Below are 14857 nucleotides of genomic sequence, written 5' to 3'. Positions count from 1 at the left end.
CTGAAATCAAATTCAGCCTCATCTCAGCTGTACAAAGAAAAAAAATACACACAGGCACACCTACCACCAGGCTGGCGGTGTAAAATTCTCTCGGAGTGTTGTACGGTGGCGGTGATAATGATAGCACGCACGCCGCTGCTTTCCACAGCTCTGGTTTTAGGCTCACAGCGGTTGGCCGACTGAGTTTCAACAAAAACATTTTGGTTTCAACTCTCCAGCTGTTGCAGCAAAGTCCCAGTGAGAGCAGGAAGCAGTTTCCAAATTCTAAATTTGATCAGAGGATGTCTGATGACCTTCTCGGACATCCTCTTTCCCAACACGACCGACACTATAAAGTTTGGAACAGACCAGACTCCAGACTTTATCATGTGCCTGTGTTTGTTTGGTTTTGAAGTAAAAACATGTCCAAGACCAACAGTGATTCACTTTCAATTTATAGAGAAACAACAGAATTGTAAGATATATAATAGGTAAATTTTTCCTCTTTAATTTTCCCGCTGTAATTTGTCTTAAGATTAAGGTACTTTTCATTTGGTCACCTGCTGCTATAACATATGAGGAAACATCAGATGGTCCGTCAAAGAATGAGGAAGTAAGTGGAAAGCGACAAAACTTAACATGACTAAAACTATACATGCCCATTTTGCAAACCTTTTTACCTGAGTCACATCCAGCCCAGTCTCCAGGATATAATTATAGCAGTTTACATTTCTGCAAACCTCAGATATGTCCAAGGTTGACATGTAGCTATCAAGGCATATTACCGTCACACCTTTACATTATATATTACAGCCAACAAGACTGCCGAACTCAGTCGAGTCATGCTAGTGGAGGCCACCTGGGGACATTTTCATTTTCTGGGAAGTCAGACCATCTCCAGTTGTGATTGTGGTGAACTAAACAGGTATTCCAAGCCAAATCAAAATGTTGTTCTAATCTCAACAAGGGTGCCTAGAGCTAACCAGAGAATATCACAGTGTTGTGAGAAGAGAGAAATAGAAGATTCAACCTAAACAAACATAAAGTTGCTTCATTAAGAAGCAGTTTGAACTTATTTGTGGTTTTGTAGAAAGGTACTTTCGTAGGTGCTTTGCTAACATTTGTTCAGATAGATTTTCATTAGCAATGGTGGTTGTTTAACAATGAAGACAGCGACTCAACTTGAGTTAACAACACCATTAAAATTTCTTCTACTTCTAAGTTTACACTGAGCAGCAAAGCAGTAGTGTCCTGTAGAGATGAACAGTGACAACCCACAGATTAACTTTTTTTTTTTTTAAAGGAGCAGTCATCTGCCCTCTTTTTAACGTGACTGGAAAAACAGACACAGACTTGTGCATGTACACGTAATTAACCTACTTACCCTTGGAACTCTGCTGCTTTCACACACTCACTCACACAAACGGCTCTGTGAGATCTTTAGTCATGCCTGTCATGTACACCCAGAGTTATAATTAGGGGGTAAAATTTAAAAAAATGTACAATCACAAACAGCTCAGGATGCCAAACATAGATTGATATCTTAGGAACAGACTCGTAGGCAGCAGTTAGGTTAAAGTGACCTTATTTTATATCCACTGGTATCATTATGGAATTCTTATGCTCACAGTCATCTTTTATGTGGATGATGTTTAGCATAATTCCTAAAATGTATTCGAGGATCACTATTAATCTTTTCATAAGCAGTGTGTGGGTGCACATACACAAGTTGAACTTCCAGTAAGTTATTCAGGTCTCAGCAAAGTCCGAGCAGGTGAGACGGAGGAGTGCCAGTGGAGAAGACATTTTAATGATTATTGCTGGCCTGAGGCCCAGCTCATAACTCATGTTAACTCTCCTCTGCGTCTTCATCTGGCTGAAAGGTGTTGACAGGAGAAGAGTTAGTGGGACAAACAGACATTTGGTTTACAGGCGACAGGAACGTATGTTTACTCAACAACCTGTTAGGTTTAACGTCCACCTTAAGAGAAGAATACAATAAAATATATATCATTATGTATTGTGTTTTCATTAGTGTGTTATCAGCTGAAACTAAGAATCGTTGTGTTTCTGTTACCTTAGGACAACCCTTCCATATCCACAGAGACAGCAAGTCCTCTTCTACCAATGTTGCACAGAATGTGCTGTATCACCTATCATATTAATGTCACCCATGCATGGTACATTATTAGTTAAGGCTGACCAGTAGTAGTAAGCCTAATTCTGCCTTAAAGCCACATTGTGTAGAATTTTTCATGTGCTGGTATCAGTTTTTCAAATTATTCTGACTTCATACACTTTAGTTTGAAGATAAGTGAGAGAAAGTACAGTGAAACTAATACAATCTTTGCGTGGATTTCATAAACTGCAGTCACGCAATGCCTTGCGCTGCTGCCTGTCATTTTTTATACTACCACCAGGAGGCCAGAGTTTGGAAATGACCACATTTTAGATACTTGAGCAGTTTCTCGATATTAGTTTTCACTTTGTTAGTTTAATGTGAATTTCACGAGTAACATGTTCTTCGATGAAACAATTTAGACAACAATATAGTTTGAACCAATGCGTTAAGTTCATGGTGGGTTTTTTTTTTTTTTTTTTTTGGTCTTTGTTACCTGCTGCACAACCAGTCAGAAGGTTAGAGTAGAAGCTTTCGGTGTCACCAAGAAAATAACCACCAGCCTCCACTGCAAATTTGAGGAATTCTATTTAAGACCACAAAATCTCTTAATCTGGCCATGGCAATCATTAAACAGTATAAGATGTGGACTGACCTAAGTTAAACTAAGGTGTGCATGATGGTATGGCCCTGCTGTACTTCTTTGTACAAAGTATTAATGCCACTGTTATGCCACTAATGGAAGAAGAAACAAGAAAAACTGAGATAAAACAAAAAGAAATCCTGAATATAATCTAACTTTAAGCCTAGAAAATGAATTATGTTATACAGGATGATACAGTGGCGTTGTTTTTAGGATCATCAAGATTCCCTCCTACATTCAACAGTGAGACATTTACAAATGCTATGACAGACAGACAGACTGTCTCCCTTTCGCTGCTTATTTGCATCACCGTTTCAGATGCAGACTGAATCGCCTGTTTTCCACTCAGGCTTCTGTGTTTTTTTGCATGCAGGTGCACTGGTCCTTGCACTGGTGCACTGGTCCTTTTTTTGTGTGTATATATACACATATATGCATATGTGTATATATATATGTATATATATATAATATACATATGTGTATATATATATATATAGTATATAGGTACTATCGATAGTATATATATATATACATTATACATATATATATATATATATATATACATATACATATATATATATATATATATATATATATACATATATATATATTCACTCAACCCTCTTCCTTAACCTGACATCTTACATAGTGGATCATTCATTGTGCGCCCGCGTTACTTCCACGTTCCACCGGCTGAAGGAACAGGTTAAAGTGAACGGCAGCAGCAGCAATGTCTGCTTTTCCTTTTCTACTCTGTTCTGTCAGTTTGTTTCTGACTAATTTTATCTCATCATCGAACTTTTCAGACCGGTTGAGGGCTTTGCGTTTTTGCGTAAATTGCGTATTTTCCCCACGAAACAACCTGAAAACTATTGTCTCTATCACCTCAGAGGACAGTAGTTGTTTTTCATAAAAGGCGAGTCAAGTGAAAAAATATTTAAAAACTGAACCAAGACGACTAAGTTGGGGAAAAGCTGTCCTAAAGTCCAGACAGATACATTATTTAATACAACTTTTTTCCAACTAATCTTCCAACAACAAAGCGCAAAACTGTGTAGACAAACAGCTGATGATGGCGTGTTTCTCATCATGTGTGTGATAAGGCAGCTGCACTCTGGTTGCACTTTAGAGTAATTATTTTTCATACCTTCCCTCTCTCGTCTCACTCCCTCACTGTTTTTCCTGCACTGGCGTGCCACGGTAGCGTCCAATTGTAAACATACATATATTACATCCCTCAATCGCTTCAATGGATTCGAGCTGGAAACCCCGCCTGTGGGCCGTCCCTTGCCGAGGCATTATATTATAGCAAGACAAGCGTGTCTCCGGAGACAGATCAGTGCTCTGCTGCTCCACACTGAGGCTCAGGGTGCCTCCAGCGCTTCAGACGAGTCTTTACAACACAAACACTCAGAGACATTTGCTGTCAGGACTGCTGCACCTGCTCTGCTGCTCAGCTGAGACTGTAACAGAGGAGACACTTGAGGCAGGCGATCTTTCTTCTTTTTGAGGAAGATGAAACTTGAAGTGTTCTCTGCGCACCACTTCGCGCAAAAGCCGCTGGAGTTGTGCATGGACGCGGAGGTGGGAGTCCCGTCTCCTCTATCCGGGGACGAGCTGGGGTCGGACGGGGACTGCGTGGCCAACAGCCCGGCACCTGTCACCCAGGGCGGCGACGGCAGCAAGGGGAAGCCGTACACCCGCAGACCCAAACCCCCTTACTCCTACATCGCGCTCATCGCCATGGCCATCCGGGAGTCCAGCAGCGGCCGCCTCACTCTGGCCGAGATCAACGACTACCTGATGAAGAAGTTCCCGTTTTTCCGCGGCAGCTACACCGGCTGGAGGAACTCGGTGCGCCACAACCTGTCACTCAACGACTGCTTCCTCAAAGTGCTGCGGGACCCGTCCAGGCCCTGGGGCAAGGACAACTACTGGATGCTCAACCCGCAGAGCGAGTACACCTTCGCTGACGGGGTGTTCCGCCGCAGGAGGAAGCGCATCGCCAAGAGGTCCCCCAAGGAGCAGGAGAGCCCGGACATCCTGAGCGAGGACACCCGCCTCCCCGCCCCGGAGGAGAGGGTGGGGGCCAAGTTCTCCAGCTCCTTCGCCATCGACAGCATCCTCAGTACACCCTTCAAACGGAGGGAGGACAGCCACATTGACGCAGACACCCACGGCCCCCGGCTCTACTGGCCCCCAGGGGCCCGCATACTGCCGTACGCTCTGAGCTATCCGGCGCAGCACACGTACCTGTCAGAGGCGCAGTACAGCGGTACGGAGCCCAGCAGGGACGCACTCACATACCTCCAGCACACAGCAGCGGGCATGACCGCACCTGAGGCCGCTCTGCACGCGCTCAAGGTGCCCAGCAAGGCGCGCGGGTTCCATATAGACTCTCTGCTGTCATAGAGCGCGCGGGCTGCCGTCAGACGCGTGTGTTCTGACCCATGATGTGCACTTTTGTGGGCGCTATTAGCTTTCAGTGCTTTAACTGTTTCATCCTGACTGCTGTGAGTCATTTACAGTGAAAAAAACAAAACGAAAACAAACATGGCGTCTTGTTTATATAAATCTAACTGTGTGGTCATCGCAGGACATTCCACTGTGTATGTATGTGTGTGTGTGTGTTTGTGTGTGCGTGCGTGCGTTGCGCGTGTGTGAGATGTTTAGAGAGATGCATTCACGGTTCATTGGTCATTTCTACTGTATGACGGCAACCAAAGCGCCACGTTGAAACATAAAACTATTCATCTATTTATATTTTCATGTTTTGTACGACCTGCTGTATAAAATATTGTTGTAAATATATTAAACGTATTGACTGAGCTGCGGTGAGGAGTCACGTGGCTGCACTAGAAAACGCATGGAAATGTTGTTGTTGTTTTTTTTTTTCCAGAGATTGATTCATGCATGCCTGGTATTTTTATGAATAAAGAAAAAAACGTGAGACAATGGGACCCTGATGTTCACTGACTGTTTTTCCATTACGCAGACATGAAAGAGGGATGAGAGGCAGGTGTACCGATCAGAGGGGCGGGACTGTTACACCTGTTCACTCCGAGAGCAGAGGAGAAAGAGGAGGAGGACAGTGTTGTTCTCATAATATTCTCAAAATGAACACCGTAATATTTATAGTCAAAATAGTGTGAATTGAAAGCCTTTGGGCTCCTCTTACTCTGAATATTTTATGAAAATAACATGTAAGTGGCAGTGATTTAAATGTAAAGAATAAAGTCAGTCGACTGGTGCCATGCAATCAAAGCAACAACTACAACACGTAAACAAAATAACAGTTCAAAAATAAAGATTAAAAATCATTTCAAAAAAACAGTTATTTATTTTGATTATGTTAAGTTGTGATTTATTGTTCTCTGTACTCAAGCAAATGGAGTCAAAAGATGCCAAACATCCTGCTGCAGTGGTGAAATATTCATCAGACGAAAAACACAACGTCACACACACGATATCACATCTGAAGTGAATCATCTTCTCTCAGGAGTCACAAATAAAAACTGCTATCTCGTCGCCATGTTATACATTTATACTTTACACGAACGTTTCTTTGATATTAATAATTGTACTGTTCTGCGTTTGATCTAAATAAAAAGATCGTGTAAAATGCGCCAGATAATGTTACTAAAAATATATCTAAATGATTTGGTGCAAAGCATTTGATGATCAGCGCGCGAAAACAATATCAAAAAGTGATTATAATTGGAGGAAAAAATAAGAATAATCCTGCGGTGTGAAATATGTCCATTTGTTTGTCATTATTTCGGCCTGATGTGCGCACACACACACACACACACACACACACACACACACACACACACACACACACACACACACCTTGTAGCTACAGCGAGAAGCACATGTTTCCCGGCAACTGTTTACTGTCGGCGTCAGTTGCTCTCCGCGGTCCTGAAACAGACCCCAGACTCATCAGCTGCTGCTCCACCGACGACTCACTGCTGGTGTGAAAAGTCAAAGCTCTGATTCTCAGGAAATAAATCGTATGAATTAAAAACACGGACAATATATTTAGACAGCTTCCATCAAACGAGTGTTCGCTCCTTGCGGTTTCTGATCAAATGTAAATGAGGTAGTGTTGTTTGTTTCCAGTTTGTTTGTTTTTGTTGTTGTTTTTTTGTACCCAGGAGAAAAGCCCGGATGTTTAGTTTTTGTAAAATATCTTTTAATTCGTGTTATTTTCTGGTATCAAATTTACTCAGTTCCAATAAGCCTTGCATATTTATTTAATGTGAACTCTTTTATATAAAAATCTCAATATAAAACTCCATGTGAGAGTTTTAATTAATCGTTTGTCGTTTAGATAACACACTGATTTGTATCAAAAGCAAACAAGAAAAACACACCACGAACTGACACGTCACTTTCAAGACTGTAACCTGCTTACAATACCACAGGAATTCCACAGGATTACAAAAGCGTTCATCTTCTGCACATTAATGGAAAGCGAGAGCAACACTATTCTCACTTTAAATATTCAGAATAACAGCAACATTTGTCAAAAAAGACAAAATTCGAGACTTCTTTTTTAAACCTGATGCTGGAGGTTTGAACCTGAACTCCTCCGAGGAATCCAGACGAGTCTCACGTTTCCAAACTAAACAGTGATTTTTCTTTTTGTTGCTCCAGTCTTCTGAATATTTCACCATGATTTGATGACGCCAATACAACAGCTCCACACTGAGAACAGGCCTGTGTTTCACCGCTCGTAAGCCCCCGCTGATCATTACGCGTGAGTGTGTGTAAAGCAGACGCAGGGCGCGCTGTGCAGTCTGACAGGTGACAGGTGAGCGTCGCTCCTGTTTTCAGGGACAATGCTGCAACCTGCAGGTGAAACCCCGGAACAGCATACCTGTCCGCGGGGCCGTCACGTGTCTCCACACCTCTCAGCCTCCCCCGCATTGTGGCATCCTTGTTGTCATGACGCACATCCGTCACATGTGTAAACAGCGTGTCTCTGCGTTTCACTCGCTGTCTGTGTCGGGCTGCTGCCTGTGTGAGGAGGACCTCGGGCCTGTTTCAGAGCCGAGAGCCTCCGAATGAGGCCTGCTGTGTTATGAAACCAAACGTTAAGGCAGGCACAATGTTAGGAAGTCCAAACAGTCTGTCACTCCGGCAAACTGAACCGCTCCTGACCTCCCAGAGCCCCGGAGAGGAGGCAGAGCTCCCGGCAGCGCCACAGGAAGCACAGGCGGAGGAAGACAGACTGGAGCAGCCGAGAGAATATTAGAGTACCGCTAGAAAATGACCTCAATCAGTATCTATTATTTATCTAGTTTTTGTTTTGTTTTGTTTTGTTTTGTTTTTTATCACACAGATAGAAAATGTTTGTTAGATAAGCACAAAATATTATCTTTGTATTTTATTTGGGAGAAAAGTTTCTACATTTTTGTTTGTGTTATTTTCAGTGTGACATTTTTCATTATTATTATTACAGGGACTAAACATTTGCACCACGAGCAAGCACTTCTGACCGTGGCGAGAAAAAAAATGCCTTTTACCCGGCAGACTCCTCGGAGCAGAACCTGCAAAATCTGCGCATTTCTGCATTTTTGGAGGACCAATAATCGCTTAGAAGATAAGTAACAAAAACATCACATTTTAATTTCCATTATTTTAACATTGGTATCACTTGACAATAACCATCATTAATACATAGATAGTTAGATTAGGTCATTTCACTGTTCAGAGACAATGAAACATTTATTCAGCAGCTGTAAAGGTTCAAAACAACAGCAGTTACAGCTAATATTTATTCATACAACATCTATTAAACAGTTTATATTAAGCATTTAATTGCTTGTTATTAATTAAATAACTATTAACCCAAGTTTAATTCACTTTGAATGTGCCAGTTTTAATTATACAAGCGTTTGTGATCATGATATGACAGATATTATAAAGTGTAACAAAATATAAGAAATCAAAATATAAAAAATCCTGAGGAGGTTATTCTAATTCGAAAGGAGCTGACAGAGGTTACCTGAGGTCAGACACATTCCCTCAGAATCATTTTATGGGAGAATAAAAAACATAATTCAGCCTAAACATGAAAACAAACAGGAGGCCTTATTATGCCGGCAGTGGGCTCACATGGGCCTCCAAATCCTCTATCAAAAACACCTCTGAATAGCTTTCGTGGATGCCGTCGCTGACCGCCTTCATGTTTCCAAAAAGGCTAAATTGGGAGCTCATATAATCTCGGTGCGTAAAAGCCGCCGGAGCGCCCTCCGTCTTCAAAGCGCTCCCAGAACAAAGATCGCCTCTGCGGGCCAACGCATCCTGATCTCGGCGGGGGTCATAAGTTTTGATGTCGCAGGAAATTTCTGGGGCCGTTAAGATCCTCCACAGTGCGCTGTGTGTCACGGTGGAAAAATGATTTTATCCGCACATCCTTTGTTGTGCAGAGTGCAAAGGTTATTGTTGCTGCGTGGTTATTGTTTGGAAAATCCTCCAGGCCATATCTAAACTTAAGAGGGCTGTGTCGGCCGACACGTGTGCTCAGACAGACGCAGATTTCTAGCTTGAGAGATGACATTTTAAATCTGGGAACTACAGTCAGCTTGTTCTGCAGAGTCTTCAGTGATAGTTCTGTTTGTTTTATCTCTTCGAATCGCACCATGTGCCAGTGGAAATAAATAAACTTTACCTGAAATTAAACGGAAATATGCATGACCAGAAATTAATAAAGAAATCATGACACAATCCAAAAGCTCTCGGTTCGGCAGCAGCCACCGAACTTGACGCTTTTTGCCCTTCAAAGCGCAACGTTCTCCGCTCCGACGCAGCACGGATGTTGATATTACCTTTATGGGATATATAACTCCATCATGTTGGACAAATCTGTGTGTGATGTCTCCATAGGGGAGGAAACTGTCGACGCCCGCTCGCCTAATTTCGCTTTTCTCTCTCTAATGAACGTGGGGCCCATGGGACCGGCTCTGGCCCGGGGCGGTAAGCTGACACTGGCGCGCTGTGTGTGGTATCCAGGGCCGGGCTTGATGGAAAAAGCCTGCTTCCACTCATGTCAAAGTCATTTACTCAGAGCAACCCCCCGCTTACACACGCACGGTAAAGACCACCGCCTCTCCATCTCTCACACTCCTCGCCCCAGCCCGGCACCGCGACAGTTTGTTTTTGTTATCCTCTGGACCAGTTTGGGAGGAAATTATGAGCAAAATAACACAAATAACACACGACGGTGCGTTTTTATTGCTTCACAGCGATGCGTTTGGGTTTTTTATCTGCCGAAGATATTACGCAGGCCCGAGTGAATGATTGGGGCATCGTGGTTTAGATTGCAAGTTGGACTTTTACGCACATATTGTGTTGGTTTATGCGTGTCAGGAAAATGTATGATTTGTGGCACATCGGGGCTTCATACGTGCAGGTCCAGAGGGGGGGAAAGGGCTCTCTTTTAAACTTGTGCGTCTGGCGTGTGGCGCTGTTGATTGGGATGTCTGGGGGAGGTTTGATAGATGGCTTAATTGCGTGTAGTCCGAACTTGGAGTGAGGGGGTGGGAGGGGAAGAACGAAGACGAGGAGAGAATGAGGCTTTAACGCTGCTGAGAACGTTGAGTGGACTTGGGCCAGATCTGGCGAGCGGGGGGGGGAGAGACGGGCTATTCGTCACTGATTTCAGGGAGATTTGCAGGCGCAGAGTGCGGATGAGGAGAAGGGGTGGGGGGATGGAGGGGGGGCTCTCGCAGAGGGAAGAAAGATTTATGAAATGATAGGTGGTCGAGCTTTGTTTGGCTGGACTGTTGCGCGCAATAAGTCGAGGGGTTTTCGCGTTTCCTCCACTTGAGGGACTATTAAGGCGGTCGATGGCCACCCGGCGCGCCACAGAGCACCACTTAGCTGTGACACCCACTGGAGCCTCTGTGTCGAGCTGAAGCCCTGGACACTCAGTCTCCACTGGATAACCAGCTCCCCCCACTCTCTCTTCCTCTTCCTCTCTCTGTCAGTGCGTACCCGCCGTGCGTTCTGCATGCGTCAAGGGAGCACCGTGCGTAACGGGAGAGTCGTGCGTAACTGGAGACAGATTTCACTCCATTTTGCGCTGGGATTCTGAGGACCACTGGCGGTGTAACGGTCACATGCAGGGACACTGATCGCGGGATCTAGATACTTTTCCCTCGTGAAACGTCTCTCGGCTCGTCTGTTCTCCCTCCCTCTCTTCACTCTACGCCAGTCGTACGTCAGAGCTGACATGACGACCGAGACCCCTCAGCAGCAGCTGGACCCTCCGCCTCCTCTGAGATCCAGCCCGGCGTCCGGCGTCCTGCACACCGCCATGCTGAGCCCACAAGCCGCCACGGAAAGTTCGTCCACCGCCATTAAAGGAAAGAAGACGAGCTCCGGTTTACGGCGACCGGAAAAGCCTCCTTACTCCTACATCGCTCTCATCGTTATGGCAATTCAGAGCTCTCCCACCAAACGACTGACACTCAGTGAGATCTACCAGTTCCTCCAAGCTCGCTTCCCATTCTTCAGGGGCTCATATCAGGGCTGGAAGAACTCTGTGCGGCATAATCTGTCGCTGAACGAGTGCTTCATCAAGCTGCCCAAAGGGCTGGGCCGGCCGGGGAAAGGCCACTACTGGACCATCGATCCGGGCAGTGAGTTCATGTTCGAGGAGGGCTCGTTTCGTCGCAGACCCAGAGGCTTCAGAAGGAAATGTCAAGCCCTGAAGCCCATGTACCGGATGATGAACGGCATCGGCTTCGGCACCTCCATCCTCCCGCAGAGTTTTGACTTTCAAGCTCCATCCGCCACTCTCGCCTGTCACAGCAACAGCTACAACTTGGACATGATGAGCAATTCAATGGCCGGGGGTTACGACGGGCTGAGCGGCGGCCACCACGTCCCCCATATGTCCCCGAGCCCCGGCTCCACGTACATGGCGAGCTGTCCTGTGCCGCCGAACGGGGAGTACGGACCGGACAGCAGCAGCAGCCCCGTGCCGTCCTCTCCGGCCATGGCCAGCGCGCTGGACGGCCACTCCCCGTACTCCAGTACATCCGCACACTGGGCGTCCTCCGGCGGGTCTCCCTACATCAAACAGCAGCCTCTCGCTTCCAGCAGCCCCGCATCATCTGGTTTACATTCCGGCATGTCGCCTTACTCCCTGGAGCAGAGCTATCTCCACCAGAACGGCAGAGAGAGCCACAGCAGCGACTTATCAGGTACCACAGACTCACTGATGGCTCAGACTGAGGATGACAGACCCCGTTTAATATCTGTGGCGATTATTGCAAAAAATAAACTCATACAAACACGTAACATTAAACACTTACAGCATGTCAGACAGTGCAGTGTTGAGTTTGTATCTGCAGCAGAGGCCTACGACCAATTCTAAACATTCAATTATGAAGTGATATTTTTATAAATATAACTCGTATTTAACCTCGAGATTGTCGTGCTTATCTGAAAGGCGCAATAATATCAAATTAGAGTTTAAATATTCATGCAAGGCGAGTAATAAAAAAATACATTCGTCATTTAGTAATATTCATTTGAATTATTTGGTTAAACTGCGATTCTCCTTCATTATGTCCAGAAAAGCGGTTAAGGTCAACAGTCGAGGATGCCAAAATGATTTAATAATTGTCGAAGTCTTTTTTTATTTTTATTTTTTTTATTTTATTGATTAATAAACTTAGATTGAATGTTTTTGGAATAATAAAACCCACCCAGCACCATGTAGTTGCCCGGTTTGTTGCAGGCAAAATAACTTTAGTTTTCAAAAATGGTTTAAATAAATAGATACAATTCTACAAGTTGCGAATGTCTCTTTAATCCACAGTCTGCGCTATTTTCTGTGTTCCCACCTGTACAAGTCTCCACAGGACACTTTCTCTAATAATCAAATAGAAGAACATTTCTATTTTTGTGATCACCTTCGTAAATCAGCTCCCCGGTTCACGCTCATTTACTTTAACACAACACACCGAGGCTTTACTAAAGTCTTGGGATTTCACCGAGGCGAGTAAACCCATGCTGGAGCCCGAAAGGGTCCCAGAGGTTAACCAAACAAAGACTGTGCAGGTCGGACCACACCGGCGGAGGATTTTCAACCAACCGCGTTCACCCACAAGAGACGGAAGGCCTCGTTAAACTTTACGCAGCGTCGTAATTGAGGGTAAATGTGTCGGACTGCGCGGTGCGGGGTCGGTGCCTGCGCTGTCAGTCAGGGAGGATCGTGTGCAGGGCAGCGAGCTGTGGCCCGGAGGATAAAGCCTGCTGTCTCCCCCTGAAAAACAGTCACATCTGGAGTCCTTATGACCTTGAAGCCACAGCCTGCTCATTTATTTTTCTCTTTCTGGAAAGAGAGGCTCATTTACAGACAGGATGACGGTCACTGAGTCTGATTTAAAAGATTTTTGCAAGTTTGACGCCCTCCAGGGGAATTTTATTACTTCTGTTATTGGTTATCAATCCAAATAAAGGCATCAAATTGTTATTTTTAAAATAGCTAAATGAAGGTGAGATAACTTAAAGGGGGATTTTTTTTTTGCGCAATCATCTTGAAGAAGGTGTAGAAGGCAAATGTCCAAAAATATTCTGATTTATTAAATTATTTCTACTTATGTGAAGAAAAACAACAATTTATTTGACTTTAAATTTGTACAGATGTGAGAAAGTTGCTTGAGACTTTATATCTTTTTAAATAAATACTAATAATGTCAGTAAAACACGGCCTCATCCGTCCTCTGCTGTTAATTGTGCAGATTTTAAAACGTATTTGACAGAATCTAGGCGACTTATATACTCTCAATTTTCTATTCACCGTCCACATTTGACTTTAGAGCCAACGTTAATACACATCTTATTCTATTCTGGATTTAAATTTGAAGACATCTGCATGAGAAAACATTAATTTCCGGTCACAACAAACGTGATTTACCTCACACAAATTGTTTGTCGCGCTGAATAATTCATGCATCAGACGCTTAAACTATAAGTTGCTGTTGGTAAATCATTCTGCATGTTAATGTGTTGACCTCTTTACTTCCGTGTGTTTGACCTCTCCTCTCCGTGTCCTCTGCAGTGGGGATCCCTCGCTATCAGAGCCACTCCTCGGTGTGCGACAGGAAAGATTTCGTGTTAAACTTTAACGGCATCTCCTCCTTCCACCCCTCGGCCGGCGGATCCTACTATCACCATCATCACCACCACCACCCCCAGAGCGTGTGTCAGGACATCAAGCCGTGCGTGATGTGAGCTCTCACCTCACTAAGGACTTGGACCCAGAGGGAAACTGCAGGTCCGTCACACGACAAACAAACAAAGAAGACTTTTAAAAAATAATAAAAAATAAAAAATAAAAAAAAGAAAGAAAGAAAGAAAGAAAAAAAAACGTTTTTTTTTTCCCTCCTTATTTTTGACTTTTTGGAGGATTCGTGCCGGGATGTATCGCGGTGTCACGTGCTCGCCTCCTCCGTGCAGCCGCAGGACTTGTGAATCTATGCATTGAAGGAAATGAATGAAGAACCCCCACAGAGGCCTTTAAAAGAAACCACTTCGCCTATATGAACCCTGACAAGCGTTTTCTTCTTCAAAAGAAGTTTCAGAAACACGACTTTCTAATGTGTTTGCTCCTGTAACACGTGCAAACTAATTATATTCTATGTAACTATGTTCTATCCTATTAGAGTAACTACCCACACGGCGCTTTAGGCTAACATGAACTGCAACAAACCCTTGCACTTATTGTATAACCCTTTGCCAACTATTTTTGTCTTGTAAAGGTTTCAATAAAGCTGATATATATTTTAGGCTACAACTTCCGTCATTCAGTTCATGCAGAAAACGTGTTGAATTCGCATTAGTGGGAGGTGAGATTATAGCAGAATTACATAAATACACACGGAGTATTGCTTCCCTGGCCTTTTACAGATTTACAGACATGGTTCACAGTGATGGAAAGTAACATTAAAGCACAATAACTCCATTTGAGATACTTGTACTTTAAGGAGTATTTCCACCTTCTGCTGCTTTATACTTGCTCTTATTTCTTTGGCAGCTGGAGTTTATTTGTAGTAAAGTGTCTAAAATGCAAGATTAAAATTCTGCTTATT

The 14857-nt window shown here is 44.0% G+C and overlaps 2 protein-coding genes and 1 long non-coding RNA gene across 3 annotated transcripts in view; 2 read left to right on the top strand and 1 right to left on the bottom strand.

The window, feature by feature from the left end:
* LOC115591491 (uncharacterized) overlaps positions 1-14857 on the bottom strand; it is a 63654-nt gene that overhangs the window by 45448 nt on the left and 3349 nt on the right. The gene's annotated exons all lie outside the window — the stretch shown is intronic.
* foxq1b (forkhead box Q1b) lies at positions 4082-5701 on the top strand. Its single transcript, XM_030433537.1, has one exon. It carries the CDS (start codon positions 4257-4259, stop codon positions 5151-5153), a length of 897 nt encoding a protein of 298 aa, XP_030289397.1. The 5' UTR covers positions 4082-4256; the 3' UTR covers positions 5154-5701.
* Positions 10507-14554, top strand: foxf2b (forkhead box F2b). The gene is made up of 2 exons (XM_030433530.1): positions 10507-11962; positions 13828-14554. Exons 1-2 carry the CDS (start codon positions 10987-10989, stop codon positions 13998-14000), a joined length of 1149 nt encoding a protein of 382 aa, XP_030289390.1. The 5' UTR covers positions 10507-10986; the 3' UTR covers positions 14001-14554.

The sequence above is a fragment of the Sparus aurata genome, chromosome 11 (genome assembly GCF_900880675.1).
Source record: "Sparus aurata chromosome 11, fSpaAur1.1, whole genome shotgun sequence".
Classification (NCBI taxonomy): domain Eukaryota; kingdom Metazoa; phylum Chordata; class Actinopteri; order Spariformes; family Sparidae; genus Sparus; species Sparus aurata.
This window is presented reverse-complemented; position numbering and strand designations above follow the sequence as displayed.

Bases quoted from the DNA above. Each gene is read 5' to 3' on its own strand.
- foxq1b (XM_030433537.1), top strand. From the start codon at position 4,257: ATGAAACTTGAAGTGTTCTCTGCGCACCACTTCGCGCAAAAGCCGCTG.
- foxf2b (XM_030433530.1), top strand. From the start codon at position 10,987: ATGACGACCGAGACCCCTCAGCAGCAGCTGGACCCTCCGCCTCCTCTG. The intron at 11,963-13,827 runs GTACCACAGACT...TGTCCTCTGCAG, and splicing joins CCACAGCAGCGACTTATCAG to TGGGGATCCCTCGCTATCAG.